Genomic DNA, 15,412 nt, shown 5'->3' with positions numbered 1-15,412 from the left:
GGAAAACCTTCACTTATTTATCCGTTTACAAAAATATCCGTTTTAGCAGCCAAAAACACCGTTTGCGTGTGGCTGAAAGGCCCAAACGCACACAAAAATGTGCGTTTAGAAAAAGATCCATGTACGTGTAGCCAAGGCCTAAATGGAACAGAGCCCTCATTAGAATCATTGGTAACACCTGTGAAGGAAGTAAGGAAGGGGCCCAATTTTGTCCAATATGGCTGCTGTGCATAGAGCCTATTTATCCTTGAATGCCCATCTCGCAGTGCACTGAAAATAGCAGATCTACACGCTGTACCAAAAGAGTCACGCTGCGACACCTTGTGTGTAGCTTTGCAGATCAGGTATTTTGTAGCGCATTGGCAGTCAAACAGGGGTCAAACAGGTGAGTCTCACCTGCCGACTGGAATGGCGAAATAGAAGATGGACAGCATGCGCGTCCTCTTCTCCTTGACGTAGAGGTCAGCGATGATGGTGGGAGCGATGGTGGAGTAGCTGGCCTCGCCCACTCCCACCAGACCTCGTGTCACCAGCAGGACCCAGAAATGCTGAGAGAAAACACACACACACAAACATTTTAATGATGTATTTATGTCAACATAGGAGTAAGTACAGAGACACAACTATTACACGGTGCTGTGAAAAGGTAGTCAGCAAATCCCGGACAAATACACCAACACCGCTCAGGGGTGTAAGTATTAACGACATGTTCGACTACAACATCTTTGACTATTATTAATAGAAGAGACAGCACAGAATTTTGCAAGCCGTTTAGCTGCTTTTTTTGGCATCCCAAGTTGTTGGAAGCCTTCTGTAGACATGTCCTGAACCGCACACGCACGCACGCACACACACACACACACACACACACACACACACACACACACACACACACACACACACACACACACACACACACACACACACACACACACACACACACACACACACACACACACACACACACACACACACACACACACACACACACACGACTGTCTGAGCACTATGGCTGACCGATAGAACATTACAAATATTACAATATCGACAATTACACAGCAGCTAGGTTAGAGTGAGGTTATGGGTTAGGAGGCTTAGTTATAAGCCTAACCCGTGGTTATAACTCTGAGAGGGTACAAAATGAAACCAAATTGACCCGAAATAGGTCCATTTGGTGCCACTTGTACCCTCTCAGAGTTACTGACCTACCACAGTCTATAGGCTCTATTCACAGCAGCCATATTGTAAGACATTCACAGGTGTTACCAATGATACTAATGAAGCCTCTGTTCCATTCTGGTCAGACGGAGTCAGGGTGCTGATATTGTGCATGTTGGCTCACTGGAAACACTCCCAAATGGCCCTTTACGGGTGTGTAACTCTGTGTACAAATGGAACCAAATGGACCCTTACGGGTCCATTTGGTTCCATTTGTACACTCTCAGAGCTATGGGGGTCGTGGAAACCACTGTGCTACACTAAATGGAACAGAGCCTTCATTAGTATCACTGGTAACACCTGTGAAGGAAGTGATAATATGGCTGCTGTGCATAGAGCCTATTAGGGTAGGCTCTATGCACACGTTGATTAACAGTGGCCTATAGTAACGGTAAACAATGCAGAATGATTTTTGGATTGCGGAGGAGGGCTGAAAGCGATCTACTGTAATTGCACAGCCATGATTCCAATAACCAGGATAAAGCATGACCTCGAGTCTGTCTTATTGCTTAATTAGTGTTTAGGCTTTTAGCAGCTGCCCGTTTAGCAGACACTCTCCCGAACCACTTACTCAGAAGGAATATTAGAATTCTAAACAAAACGTTAAGAACAAATATGAAATTAAGATGTGTGAATAACACAGACTAAAAGTATGTTTTGGTTAAAATAAGTGTTAAATATCTCTATATTCAGATAATCATTGCGTGTTCAGTAACGGGGTAAAGTCTGCATTCCGACATCCCACTACTCCGACTAGTGGCTTCCGCGTGCGGTTAGGGTTAGGTATAGGGTTAGTTAACGTCGGAAAGGCGACATGTAACCTTCAGTAACAGTGTTTGTATGTGGCTGCGTTTGCAGAACCCACGGCGAACACACACGGCCGGACCTGCACGCGTCGCGGACACACACACACACACAGACACACACACACACACAGGATTAGAACATTGCACGTCTGAATCTGTGTGCTTGTGGCATGACGATGATCTCCAAAGTGTCCTCCCTCTCATGAAACGCAGTGTGTGTGTGTGTGTGTGTGTGTGTGTGTGTGTGTGTGGACACGGGCCGTAAATGAAAGTCCTTTATACGTTTGCAGCGTTCTCTGTCGCAGTTTCATCCCATAGCTCGGGGCGCTATAACCATGGCTCCCATAGTCCAAACTCCGAATAGTTAAACAGAGTTTCGGAAAAAAGGCTATTAAACAGCTTGAATTTGGGAAAGGGTGAAGAATATGTTGCACGTTGTCTGCACATGGTAGTGATCAATGCCCATGTGCAAGTTCAGATATTGTGGTGAACGCAGCGAGGAGGCAAACCCGGTCAGACAGACGGAGGTTTACTAAGTTATAGGAGGATGTTCTTATTAATATTAATAATATTCTGATCTGAGTAAACAAGTCTCTCCAGCTCATTGGTATCCTGAGCTGAAAATAAATGTTGAGGTCAGGATACCAACTTTGTCCAATCAGAGGTGAGAACCCCTGCTTCAGCTTCAATTTCAGTGTTTCATTTATTTTAATTTGGAGAGAAAAAAGGGACAATAAAAGAAGCACACGTATAGAAAAGGATGCCCGGCCTCAACAGCAGCTTTGAGAGGCGGCGCTCCCCTCTCACCTCTTGGGGTGTGTAGGAGCTGGCCAGGGTCACCAGCGACCACATGGTGATGCCCACGCTCATGATGACCTTCCTGTTGTACCGGTCACCCAGGTAGCCGAACAATGGAGCCAGGAACATGTAGCTGCAGATGAACACTGTGGGAACACATGTACTGTATGAGAATGACTAAAAAAACATGACAATTTGAACCCATTCAATCCGGGGATGCATCTCTTGCATTTTTAGATTTCTTTGGGCCATTAAAAAATAGCATATATATGAGCTTGCACATTTTTTTTTTAACGTGAAAATGTGTGCAAATCTTTGAATGTATGTTATTAAAGAGAACATTTGTTAACTCAAATCTTTGCTTCTAGGGGGTCGCTGGAACAACATATTTTAGAAATGTTCGCTTTAAAAAAATATATATTTAAAAATGTGCACAAATGTTCACGATTAAAAATCATAACATATCTACAAGCTCGTAGGCTATGAGCTTGTAGATCTGCTATTTTTGAATAGCCAAAATAAATCTAAAAATGACCCCGGTCTAAATGGGTTAAACAAAAATGATTAAATATTTTTCAGCAAAGCCGGTTGCCATGTCAGAAATGAATGGGATATGCATGTCACACCTGTTTGGAGCAAGCCGGACTTCTCGTCGTTAATCTGAAAATACTGCTCAATGTCTGGGAGAACGCCTGGTGGAGGGAGAAAGGGACATAGAGGAGACAGAGAATTGATTCAATTGCATTTATATGATGATTGCTCATATCTTGAATAGGCTCTATTCACAGCAGCCATATTATGAAGTAGGGGTGTGCCGATACACTAATTTCACGAAACGATACGATACGATATTTGGCTCACAACTTCGATACGATTTCGATACGATACGATACGCACTTTTTTTATTATGAAAATAAATGGGGGAGAAAAAAAGGAAATGCAAACAAATAATTCTGTTTTTGCATTATTCAGACATGCAAACTTGTAGCTTTTCAGCCGTTTTGAATCCAAATAGGGCAATAGTGTGACACCTGACCCGAAAAAAAACAACATGTTGTCACCCTTTTCACCTCGGGGCTGTTTACATGCCCGATTATTTTGATTGGTGTAAAAAAAAAATATATATATATATATATATATATATTTTTTTTTTCAAAACGATATTTTTTTCCCCAAAACGATACATATCGTCGCGAAAACGTATCGCGATATATCGCGGGACGATATATCGGCACACCCCTATTATGAAGACATTCACAGGTGTTACCAATGATACTAATGAAGGCTCTGTTCCATTTAGTGTAGCACAGTGGTTTCCAATGTATGTACACTCTCAGAGTTACCCACCCGTAAGGGGCCATTTGGAAGCCCATGAGGGTCCCTGGACCCCAACTGTAGACCCACTGGTGTAACAGAGTGTTTCCAGTGGGCCAACATGCACAATATCAGCACCCTGACTCTGTTTGACCAGAATGGAACAGAGCCTTCATTAGTATCATTGGTAACACCTGTGAATGTCTTCACAATATGGCTGCTGTGAATAGAGCCTATTATACATGTGCACTTCGGACCAGTAGTTCTCGACCTGTGGGTCGGGTCCCCCAGGGGTATTTTAGGGGGGTCCCCAGATAACAATGAAGTGACATTTTAAGACCCCTTTTCATACAACAAGTAAGACGCGCGAACGCGGGAAGCGAACGCAAAAAAATTAAAAATAAGAATGAAAAAAATGTTTTAAAAAAAAGTAACCAAAAAAAAAACTTTGAATGTTTTTGAACAATTCAACAAAGTGTTTGAAGTGCCTGTTTCACCCACTTCCGGGGGGCGGAGCCAAAATCCGAGCCCGAAGTATTTGTTCGTAGACCCCCACTTAGAAAAAGTTTCGGAGCGATTCGGGCACTTTTCATTTCAATGGGGAGTTTTTAGGAGCCTTCTCCGGGGCGTGGCTTCCGGGTGAAGGGGCGGGCTTAAGCGCAACCTTGACAGGTGTGTTCAGTTTTCAAAGAACTTTCATTTGATGTATGGTACGTCTATATTGGACATTTACTTGGCTGCACACCGGCAGTGCACACAATAGTGCACACAGACAGACACACAGATACACAAGCCGAGCACGGTGTCATAGTAAGCTCCACTTGCGCGAAGGCGCGCCTCCTTCCGCTGCGTTCGCAAAAATAAATGTAAAAGAAAGAAAAGAAAAAAAGACCATATATAGCATCAAAAGTGATCAACAAACATTTCCCAAATAATATTAGAACGAGGATTTTTTTTTTAAATAGCAGATCTACAAGCGTTGTGAGCTTGTAGATCTGCTATAAAAAATTAAAAAAAATCCTGCTATTTTCACAATATTATTTTCATTCATTCATTCAAGATGTATTTATTCTCGAAATTACACTGAGTAATTAAACTCATTTGCAGTGTCGTCGAGTAATACAATATGGTGCAAATTCAACAACGTCACAGTTTAAAAATGCATTACATCTGGGAATTGGAAAAGAAAAAGGCATACAGTACATTTAAAATGTTACGTCTCAACTCCTACAATTCCAAGTGCTTTTCAGGGTGAAGGTCCCCAGTTCAAATACGATTATTTTGGGGGGGGTCACGGCCTGAAAAGGTTGGAAGCCACCGACTTAGACAAAGGGCCGTTCCCCACCGAGAACAATAACTATAATGATAACGGTGAATATCATTTTAAATAAATCACTCTAACTCAAGCAGATGGTTGAGTCCACATCTCAACTATAACGACTAGAGTGGCGAGCAATATCGTGGGAATCACTTTCAGAGGGATTATAGATGAACGATAGATCACAGCGAGTGTCGCGCTACGAGCTTGTAGATCTGCTATTTTTTTGAAAAATCTTGAACATTTGTAACACAACTCAAATCTTTGCTTCTGGGGGGTCTCTGGAACAAAATATTTTAAGATGGGGGTCCGCGGCCAAATACATAACATTTTGGGTGGTCCTTGACATGAAAAAGTTTGAGAAACACTGATATAGAAACACAAGTTTTCAAAAATAGCAGATCTACAAGCTCATAGCGTGGCACCGAGTGCCGCGCTATGAGCTTGTAGATCTGCTATTTTTGAATGGCCAAATAAATCTTAAAATGACACAGATGTGTCCCCGGTCTCAATGGATTAACTAACTGGAAAGTGACTTTGTTTAAACTTTAATTCTAATGTTCTACATACAGTACAGCCAACCAGTTGAAGAAATCGCGGATTGAGGCTTTAACCTGCTTCTGAACATTCTAGAGACTGAGAACTTGAAGCCATGTCGTTATCTTTAAAAGCGATCATTCATGGTGTACTGTGTGTGGACGGCCCTTAATTGATTACATCCCCCCCCGATGTAATCAGGGGGGATGATTATCAGGGGGCGCTCCTGTTTGTCGTCTAGTCTAGTATGTGCAGCAATTGAGGAGACATTCTGGTACAAATATACCTTATGTTATTATTATTATGTATTAATTATTACTATTAGTATTACTACTACTATGTGTGTTCAGACTATGTGAACGTCATAGAGTCAAGATGTCATGGCACAGGCCTGTTATCTATTGTTTTGGGTACAGCGTGGTCTCGTGACACGAGCAACTTCCTCTCTTATCTCTGTAAATAAACTAGGCTCTCTCCCTTATAGTATGAAGTGTCTCAGACAACTCCACAACAGATGCAAAATGACATTAGCTTTCAGTAGGGCTGACCCAAATAACTCGAATATTCGAAGCTTCGTTCGATGGGACAAGATTCAAACTTTTTTTTTTAAATCGAGTAATCAGCCGTTTTTTAAATTTGATTATTTTTTGTACAAAAATGTACAAATGCAAAATATAAGGTGCTTACCCGCTTGCCCCAAATGTTAACTAGGTGTCCGGAGTATTTGTGCAATGTATTATATTTATATGTATATTTTTCAATAAAGAAGTGTTTTAATCCCGTCTGTGGACGAACGCCATTTCCCCCCCTCGTTTAATACCTGTGTACATTGAGTGTAATTCCGGCTTTCACCGGATGTGCCCCGTCACTACCGCCAACAGAATCGGTCACAGACGGGATTTAAACACTTCTTAATTGAAAAATATGGACTAATATATTGCACAAATACTCCGGACACCTAGTTAACATTTGAGGCAAGCGGGTAAGCACCTTATATTTTGCATTTGTACATGTTTGGAGAAATACGGGCTTTACTGGTGACATTCCAAGGCGAACTCGGGGGGTGGTCGCTAAGACTCTCATAGATACGAAAATAAAAGTCACGACTCGATAAAATACATTTACTACGACTTTTGTGACTGACAAATAAATCCTCTCGAATCTCCAATTGACAAACATAGAAAGTGTTCCGCTGCTCATTTTAATGCAAAAGAACCTGAGCATACGATTAATGTCAATTACTGCTGGTCCTTCCATGTCAACAAATAATTAGAGCCTACCCATTACGTGGCGTAATTCCCTTTCGATTTAAAACTCCAGTGTCTTCCATTATTCCTGGGATTTCATCTTTTGGAAACCTTCCTTCCATAACTTCACAGTGGTAAATCTGTGCTACTTTAAGTCATAAATGAATGAGAGGGGGAACGGAACACAACATAATTGCAAACTGGTGTTGCATGCCGTAAATAGCAGATCTACAAGCTCACAACGCGTCCTATTTGTGACGCAATGTGAGCTTGTAGATCTGCTATTTACTGCGCACGACACCAACACACAACTAGTATAGCTGACTTGGGTGTCGGGTAACATCCGCTATCGGGTCGTGGAGCAGCATTCTACTACAGCTGATCTTTATGACAGATCGCTATGGATGGATGCTTTGTAGTTTGGAGATCATTTTGACTAGCAAGAAGAATATGTGGCTAATATTGAGCCACTTGTTTGGCTTTTATCCAACTAAGACAAGTAGCATATCCAATCCAACCTAGCAATGCATGTAAAATTTATCAATTTAGCTGGCTGCAGACTGCAGAGATAGGGCAACAGCGCAGGCCGGCGCAGCCTCGCGCTTATGGAAGATTAGCGACCCGACTCAACCCCCCCCCCGCCCGGCCGTCGATTATCCTAAGTTTGATCGTTTTTTGGCCTAAAACTTCGATTTTTAAAATCATAATCGAAGGTCAGCCCTAGCTTTCAGATCAGCTCTTATAGGCAAGTAATACATTTGTCTAAAATGTTCTGCGCTTAATGTGAAACACTTTTTGAACACGTTAGGGCTTGTGGTTAAATATAATAAAGTTGACTTTGTGTATTTCATATTTACTTGTAAGTTAAATGTTCCGAAATAGAAACTTTATCAAATGAAGGTTTTTCGAATTGACAAAATATATGGGTCAAGACCGTCGGTATTCGGTGGTCTAGCCTAGGACAGTGGTTTTCAAACTCTTTCATGTCAAGGACCCCCAAACTGATATGTATTTGGCCGCGGACCCCCATCTCAAAATATTTAGTTCCAGGGACCCCCCAGAAGTAAAGATTGGAGTTACAAGTGTTCGCTTAAAAAAATAAATAAAGTTGAAGTGGTTATAATGATGGTGACACTATATCAACTCATTTTGCTGGGGTGACCCCCTGGTACCCCTCCAAGGACCCCCTGGGGGTCCCCCGGACCGAACTTTGAGAACCAATGGTCTAGGACGGGCTGTAATCACGGTGTACCTGCCACGGTGAAGCGGTCCATGTAGTTGAGCAGGTTGATGTAACAGAGGATGCTGACGGTGAGCGCCGCTCTCACGTTGGTCACGCCGCTGGCTGGCTCCTCCTCCTCCCGCTCCTCGTGCTCCGCCCCCTCCGCGTCGCTCTCGTCCGACAGGAAGGGCGCCGAGTCCGACGCTGGGTCCCCCACGGACATGATGGCCGGCGCTGAGAGGGGGGAACAAGTGCAAAGAAGGTTATTTAGGACGTTTTTGCGGCACGAGCATAAAAAAAATTACTGGATGCCACAGTCGTCAAGTTAACCCGTTAAAAAACGGGAACGCATCCGTGTAACCACTCTTTAACCACTATTTTATACTTTGGGCTGTTGAAAAATAGCAGATAGACAAGCTCGTAGCGCGGCACTCGGTGCCGCGCTACGAGCTTGTAGATCTGCTATTTTTAGAAAAATCGTGAAAATGTGTGCAAATCTTTGAATTTATTTATTTTTTTAAAGCGAACATTTGTAACTCAAATCTTTGCTTCTGGGGGGTCCCTGGAACAACATATTTTGAGATGGGGTCCGCGGCCCAAACACACATGGTTTTTGGGGGTTCTTGACATGAAAAAGTTTGAGAACCACTGATATATATAGCAACATAAGTAATAATAAAAAAAAAGACGGTTAGGATTTAGAAGACATTTGTAGAATCCCCAGAAGCAAAGATTTGAGTTAAAAAATCACAAAACAGAATGATAAATGATCCAAGGGCTTGAGGACAGAAGGAGCAGCATTCCCATTAATGACATCTCCATAGTCCAACACAGAAAGAAAGACTGCTCCTTTTCCCACATTTTCTATTGAGACATTTAGATCGTGTCAAAAAGGTCATGTCCCATCTAGACACAGGATCTGACACGAATTCTGACCTGATGGTCAACATTTAGTTTATCCCCTGAACAAGGCCAGCTCCATAAGCTCGAAAAACAAATATGTCAGGACTTGCGCAGGAAACCGGGTTCAAATCCGGGGTAGAAGAGGAAAGTTGTCCATTTTTGTTTTAGTTAATGTCGTATCTAACCATTCATTACACATATCCTGTCTGTAGCCGATTGCCCAGGAAGGAACAATGATTACTTTGATTAGTTTAGTTCAATTGAATACAAAAGACTTGCCCTGAGTGATCAAGACAAGACAGAGGGTGTCGATGCCTCTGAACCGAGGAACAAATTGGTTTATCAGAACGACTGTTGTGACTCTCACCTGGACTCTCTATAATGGCCAGGAACTCTGAACTGATTGCATTTCAGCTGAGCCCACACAGACAATCATGGAAATACCATGTTCTCATGTTATGATACACTTTTAACAATTCCTGGGTTATAATGTATTAATATCATAGTCATTTCATATTCCATAAGCACAGGACCCGATAGACGACATTAACTATAATATAACCCTTACCTTCTCTGAAAAAGGTCCCCTCTACTTATCAAAAAAGTCCTATTAGTAGCAGTAGGCATGGATTAAAGCAAAACTAAAATCTCAAGACTGAAAAAAAAAGATCACGAACACACACACACACACACACACACACACACACACACACACACACACACACACACACACACACACACACACACACACACACACACACACACACACACACACACACACACACACACACACACACACACACACACACACACACACAGTTCCCTAAACAATTAACACATTCCAGTATGTGATTGTTCCTGCTGTTCTACATACTGCCAACCAGGTGAAGAAATCACAGATGGAGGCTTTTAACCTTGGCTTTTATATGAAATATTCCAGACTGTTAAGATTTTGATGGAAGATGGTTTGAACACATTGCTAGTTTGACCACTTCAAATGCTCCAATCTTAAAATAATAACATAATAAATACCGTAGTTACAAGCTCTCAATGCGTTGCAGCTTGTAGATCGGCTATTTTCGCAGCGCAACATGCTTCCATAGAAGTGATGCATGGCTGCCATGGAATCCAAATGACCTTTAATGAACTTTAATCCATGAGTAGGTTAGCCTGGTTCCAAACCATAGACCCCGCCCACTCTCTTGAGTGGACCCGCCCCTCTTGGTGTTGAAAAATGTGAGCCTAGGACTTTATTCGATACGAAAAGTACCGTCCAATGAGAGTCGGAGGTGGGGGTGGGTCTTAACGACAAGCCAGTCGGCGAATACCTGCTAAAACAAGCTGTGCGATGACGACGTCAGATGTAGGCGGATCCGTGGAGCTCTTGCGATTGGTTTAGTGAAATTCGAATCCCCTCCCCCTTGTGATCGCCGACACTGCAGCCCATTTCAGACTGAAACTCCACGCCTTCAGGCTGATAATAGGCTCTATGCACAGCAGCCATATTGGAAAGAAATTGGGCCGCTTCTTACTTCCTTCACAGGTGTTACCAATGATACTAATGAAGGCTCTGTTCCATTCTGGTCAGGGTGCTGACAATGTGCATGTTGGCTCACTAGAAACACTCCATTTTGGTTCCCAAATGGACCCTTATGGTGGGTGTGTAACTCTGAGAGTGTATAAATGGAACCAAACGCACCCGTAAGGGTCCATTTGGTTCCATTTGTACACTCTCAGAGTTATGGGGGTACTTGGAAATAAGACAACCACTATGCCACACTAAATGGAACTGAGCCTTAATTAGTATTATATATTGGTAACACCTGTGAAGGAAGTAAGGAAGGGGCCCAATTCATTCCCAATATGGCTGCTGTGCATAGAGCCTATCAGGCTAGTATGTCAGGTCATGTCAGTGTGCTGACAGGGCAAATTCACTAGAGTTTTTAGGGAACAGGAGATAATGGAGGTGGAACTAAGACGGCAGTCAGGAAGGGGAAGTAATGACAGCCTCTCTGAAATGTGTTGACTTAGTGAAACTATCTATAGGTCATGTGGCCACTGGACTGTGGACTTATGGAGAAATCTAATAATTACACCTATGCTGATGTCTCTGTATGTTTTTACTTTTGGACAGGGGGAAAAAAAATATTTATAATTGTCTCTAAGCCATATTTTAGACTTTGTCACGCAATGGTGTCACGCAAAAATACCGACATTAACCGATCTACAAGCTCACAACACGTCACTCACGATGCAACGGTTTGTGGGCTTGTAGTAATTATCGACAGAGGCACATCTACATTAAGCTCACAGCGCGTCAACGTGTTATGATGAACTTGTAGATCAGCCGTTTTCAATTATATTTTATGAATGACTAGATGGACTAACTGTTGCAGTTAACTGCACGCACACACACACACACACACACACACACACACACACACACACACACACACACACACACACAATCTTATCCATCTTTCTGTTTCTATCATGAGAATACTTCCTGGTTTAGTGAACAACACTAAGTCAGAATGATGTGGAATACAGTGCACGTTCCAAGTAAAAAATTCAAACACTGCCGAATAACCTTGATCCTTCTCCCAGCATAGTTTAATGCACCAATATACATTATGTTTTGTATAGAGAAACAAAAAGAACACAAAGTTCTGCTTGTGGTGATAGGCTGACCGTATATAAGCTGACCGTAGGGGACTGAGGCACTCTGTCTTCAGGTGAAACAAAATACATTTATTGAGCAAGGCAACAGCTGAAAACTGAAGATGGAGTGTCTCAGTGCCTTATTCTTTAAGCCCATTAAGACCTGGAACGCATCTGTGTCACTTTAGATTTCTTTGGCTATTCAAAAATAGCAGATATGCAAGCTCATAGCGCTATGAGCTTGTAGATCTGCCATTTTAGAAAAATCATGATTTTTTTTTTTCCCACAACTGTTTTTTTTAAGAATTGCCTCAGATCAAGGTTAAGGTCTGCCTCTCCACAAGCAGAACGTTGGGTTCTGTTGCTTCTATGCAGTGGTGTAAACTAACAAAGTACTTAAAGGACGACTTCACCACTTTTCAACATATCTTCATATAATAGGTCCTCACTAATGCTCATGATAAAATGGTACAATTTTTTTCTAATCAGTCTGTGTCTCAGAGGAGGGCTGTAGACAGTTCAGAAACCCGTCTACCAGTGACATCATCGATGGGGAATCCAAGCTAATAGAAACTGCAGGCTTTGTATTCCTGGAAAGTTGCAATGCAATAATAGATCCCATTGTTCTCGCCTTAATAAAAATCGGAATATTTTTTTTTAAATCTTTTGGGAAAAAAAAAATCCTGCCTAACGATGATGTCACTGGTAGACGGGTTTCTGGACTGTCCACAGCCCTCCTATGAGACACAGACCAAGTAGAAAAAAATGGTATCATTTTATCATGAGCATTAGTGAGGACCTATTACATGAAGTGGTGAAGTCGTTGAAAAGTGGTGAAGTCGTCCTTTAACCCATTTAGACCCGAGACCGATTCTAAAAACGCCTTCTAAATCCTGACCTGAGCTATAGGGGTCAACCGAGTCTATAGCAGCCTGTACTTCCATTTGTACACTCTCAGAGTTAGACCTAATAAGGGGTCCATTTGCACACTCTCAGAGTTACAGACCTGTAAGGGTCCATTTGGTTCCATTTGTACACTCTCAGAGTTACAGACCTATAAAGGGTCTATTTGGAAAACCGCCAAGGACCCCTGAGGGTCCCTGGACCTCACTTTGAGAACCTCTGCTCTACAGACTATGATGACAATGAATGGTTCCAGGTGGTCCCCAGCTAAATGATGGAGAGTTGGTAACCAAATGGACCCCTTATAGATCTTTAACTCTTGAGAGCGTAAAATGAAACCACTACTACGGGTCCATTTGATTTCATTTTATGCTCTCAAGAGTTAAATTATTGTTAAACATCTGCAATACTAAATTAAAGAATTGTTATTTTGATCAACGTTTGCCTGTTATCTCTCCTATGGTACCAACATCAATACAGCATGGAATTGTGGACAAAATCGTATCCAACAATAACAAAATATTCTAAGTCTTGGGACTGAGAGGTTAAATTTCATCAAATGGTGGTCCGTGGCTCAAATTCCGCATAAATAATGGACCTTGATATGAAAAGGGTTGAAAACCACTGTTCTATTTGACTCTATATTCATTGACATGTGAAGCTGATTGAACTGGTTGAATGAAAAGGTGTTTTATAGCTACTAATAAACTTGAATTATGATCATGGGTTGTCTCTGTGTTTTTTTTGTTTGGTGCATCTGGCTTGCATTTACAGCTGGTGTTAGTGTAATATTACGAACCTTATATTACTATTATTATTACAGTAACGTTAGAAAGCAAAGGAGTGCAGCCCCGACTTTTACTACCTAGTACATATTTTTTACCATAGAAAAAAATATAATATTAATATATTATTAATAATATTATGTTATCTTTTTACAACCTAATACATATAATTGACCATAACAAAAACCTAATAATTATTATTATTGTAAAAATAATAATGATATGTATATGTTGCTTTTGAAGGAAAACCTAATAGGAATTGTTAAAAAATATACTCAAAAGCTAAAATTATGATATTATTAATATTATAACGTTACCATTTTACCACGTAATACATATAATTGACCATAGAAAAACATAATGTAACAAAAATAACAATAATAATACTACAGTATTATTTATTATTAATATTAGAATGTTATCTTTTTACTAATACACATAATTGACCATAGAAAAACATAATAATAATAATAATAATAATAATAATAATAATAATAATAATATAGTATTATTATTAATGATGTTATCTTTTTACTGCCTAATAATGACAATAATAATAATAATAATTATATTAATAATAATAATAATATTAATAATAATAGTAATGTGTATATTTTGTATGTTGCTTTTGACGGAAACCCGAACAGGAATTGTTGATAAATATCCTGTAAAGAATAGAATAAGATATGTATGCATGTTGTTTACCTTCAGAGAGGATGAGTCAGGTACTGATGTGTTGTTCCTGTCACAAGTCGCTCTTGCTCTGTTAAAAAGCTCTATTAAAACCTCAGGTCGTCCATTACATTAAAACCTTCGTGATAAAAAATAATAAGAGTAATAATGACGACGTGTTGCCGTTTTTTTTTTTATCACAACAACAACAACAGCAACGCACTTTGTGTGTTCATTCTTCTCGCCGCCATGATGGATCTAAAAAAAAACTTCCGCGTCGTCGCATCTCACGTGACTTTTGGGACGAAGGGCTGCCCTCTGCGGGTGTTACGCCGAGATCGGTGACCTGACGAATTCGGTGCCTCCGGCGGAGGTCGCCGTTATATGCCTGATGATGATTCCCTTTACAGGAAAATCAGTTATTGTTTTTTTTTTTTCAGTGGAAATGAAACCAGTGGTGGACAAAGTACTCAAATGTTTTACTTAAGTAAAAGTATCAACACTGCAATGTAGAAGTAAAAGTCCTGAATCAAAAATTGACTTGAGTAAAGGTACAAAAGTATTGGCATCAAAATGTATTTAAAGTACCAAAAGTAAAAGTAGTAATTATGCAGAATGTCCCATTTCACAAGTTAAAAAAAAAAATCTTTTGAAAAAATGTTATGGCCACGCAAGTAATAGGCTCTATGCACAGCAGCAATATTATCACTTCCTTCACAAGTGTTACCAATGATACTAATGAAGGCTCTGTTCCATTTAGTGTAGCACAGTGGTTTCCACGACCCCCATAACTCTGAGAGTGTACAAATGGAACCAAATGGACCCATTTGTACACTCTCAGAGTTACACACCCGTAAGGGGCCATTTGGAAGCCCATGAGGGTCCCTGGACTGGACCCCAACTGTAGACCCACTGGTGTAACAGAGTGTTTCCAGTGAGCCAACATGCACAATATCAGTAGCCTGGTAAACCCTCCCTCCGGAAATCTCATTTCCATTTGATCTGAATCAAATGGAAATTAGATTTCC

General features: G+C 41.0%; 1 protein-coding gene across 1 annotated transcript in view; it reads right to left on the bottom strand.

The window, feature by feature from the left end:
- The window catches only part of spns1 (SPNS lysolipid transporter 1, lysophospholipid), a 37,073-nt gene extending 22,446 nt beyond the window's left edge, over window positions 1-14,627 (bottom strand). The window contains exons 1-5 of the mRNA XM_084072194.1: window positions 14,418-14,627; window positions 8,491-8,694; window positions 3,449-3,514; window positions 2,832-2,968; window positions 397-548 (exon numbers count right to left, since the gene is read on the bottom strand). Coding sequence (XP_083928320.1) covers window positions 397-548; window positions 2,832-2,968; window positions 3,449-3,514; window positions 8,491-8,683 — 548 coding nt within the window. The 5' untranslated portion in view covers window positions 8,684-8,694; window positions 14,418-14,627. The remainder of the gene's footprint in view (window positions 1-396; window positions 549-2,831; window positions 2,969-3,448; window positions 3,515-8,490; window positions 8,695-14,417) is intronic.
- Window positions 14,628-15,412: the final 785 nt, after the last annotated feature.

The sequence above is a fragment of the Gymnoscopelus microlampas genome, assembly GCF_963454915.1.
Source record: "Gymnoscopelus microlampas genome assembly, chromosome: 11".
Classification (NCBI taxonomy): Eukaryota; Metazoa; Chordata; class Actinopteri; order Myctophiformes; family Myctophidae; genus Gymnoscopelus; species Gymnoscopelus microlampas.
This window is presented reverse-complemented; position numbering and strand designations above follow the sequence as displayed.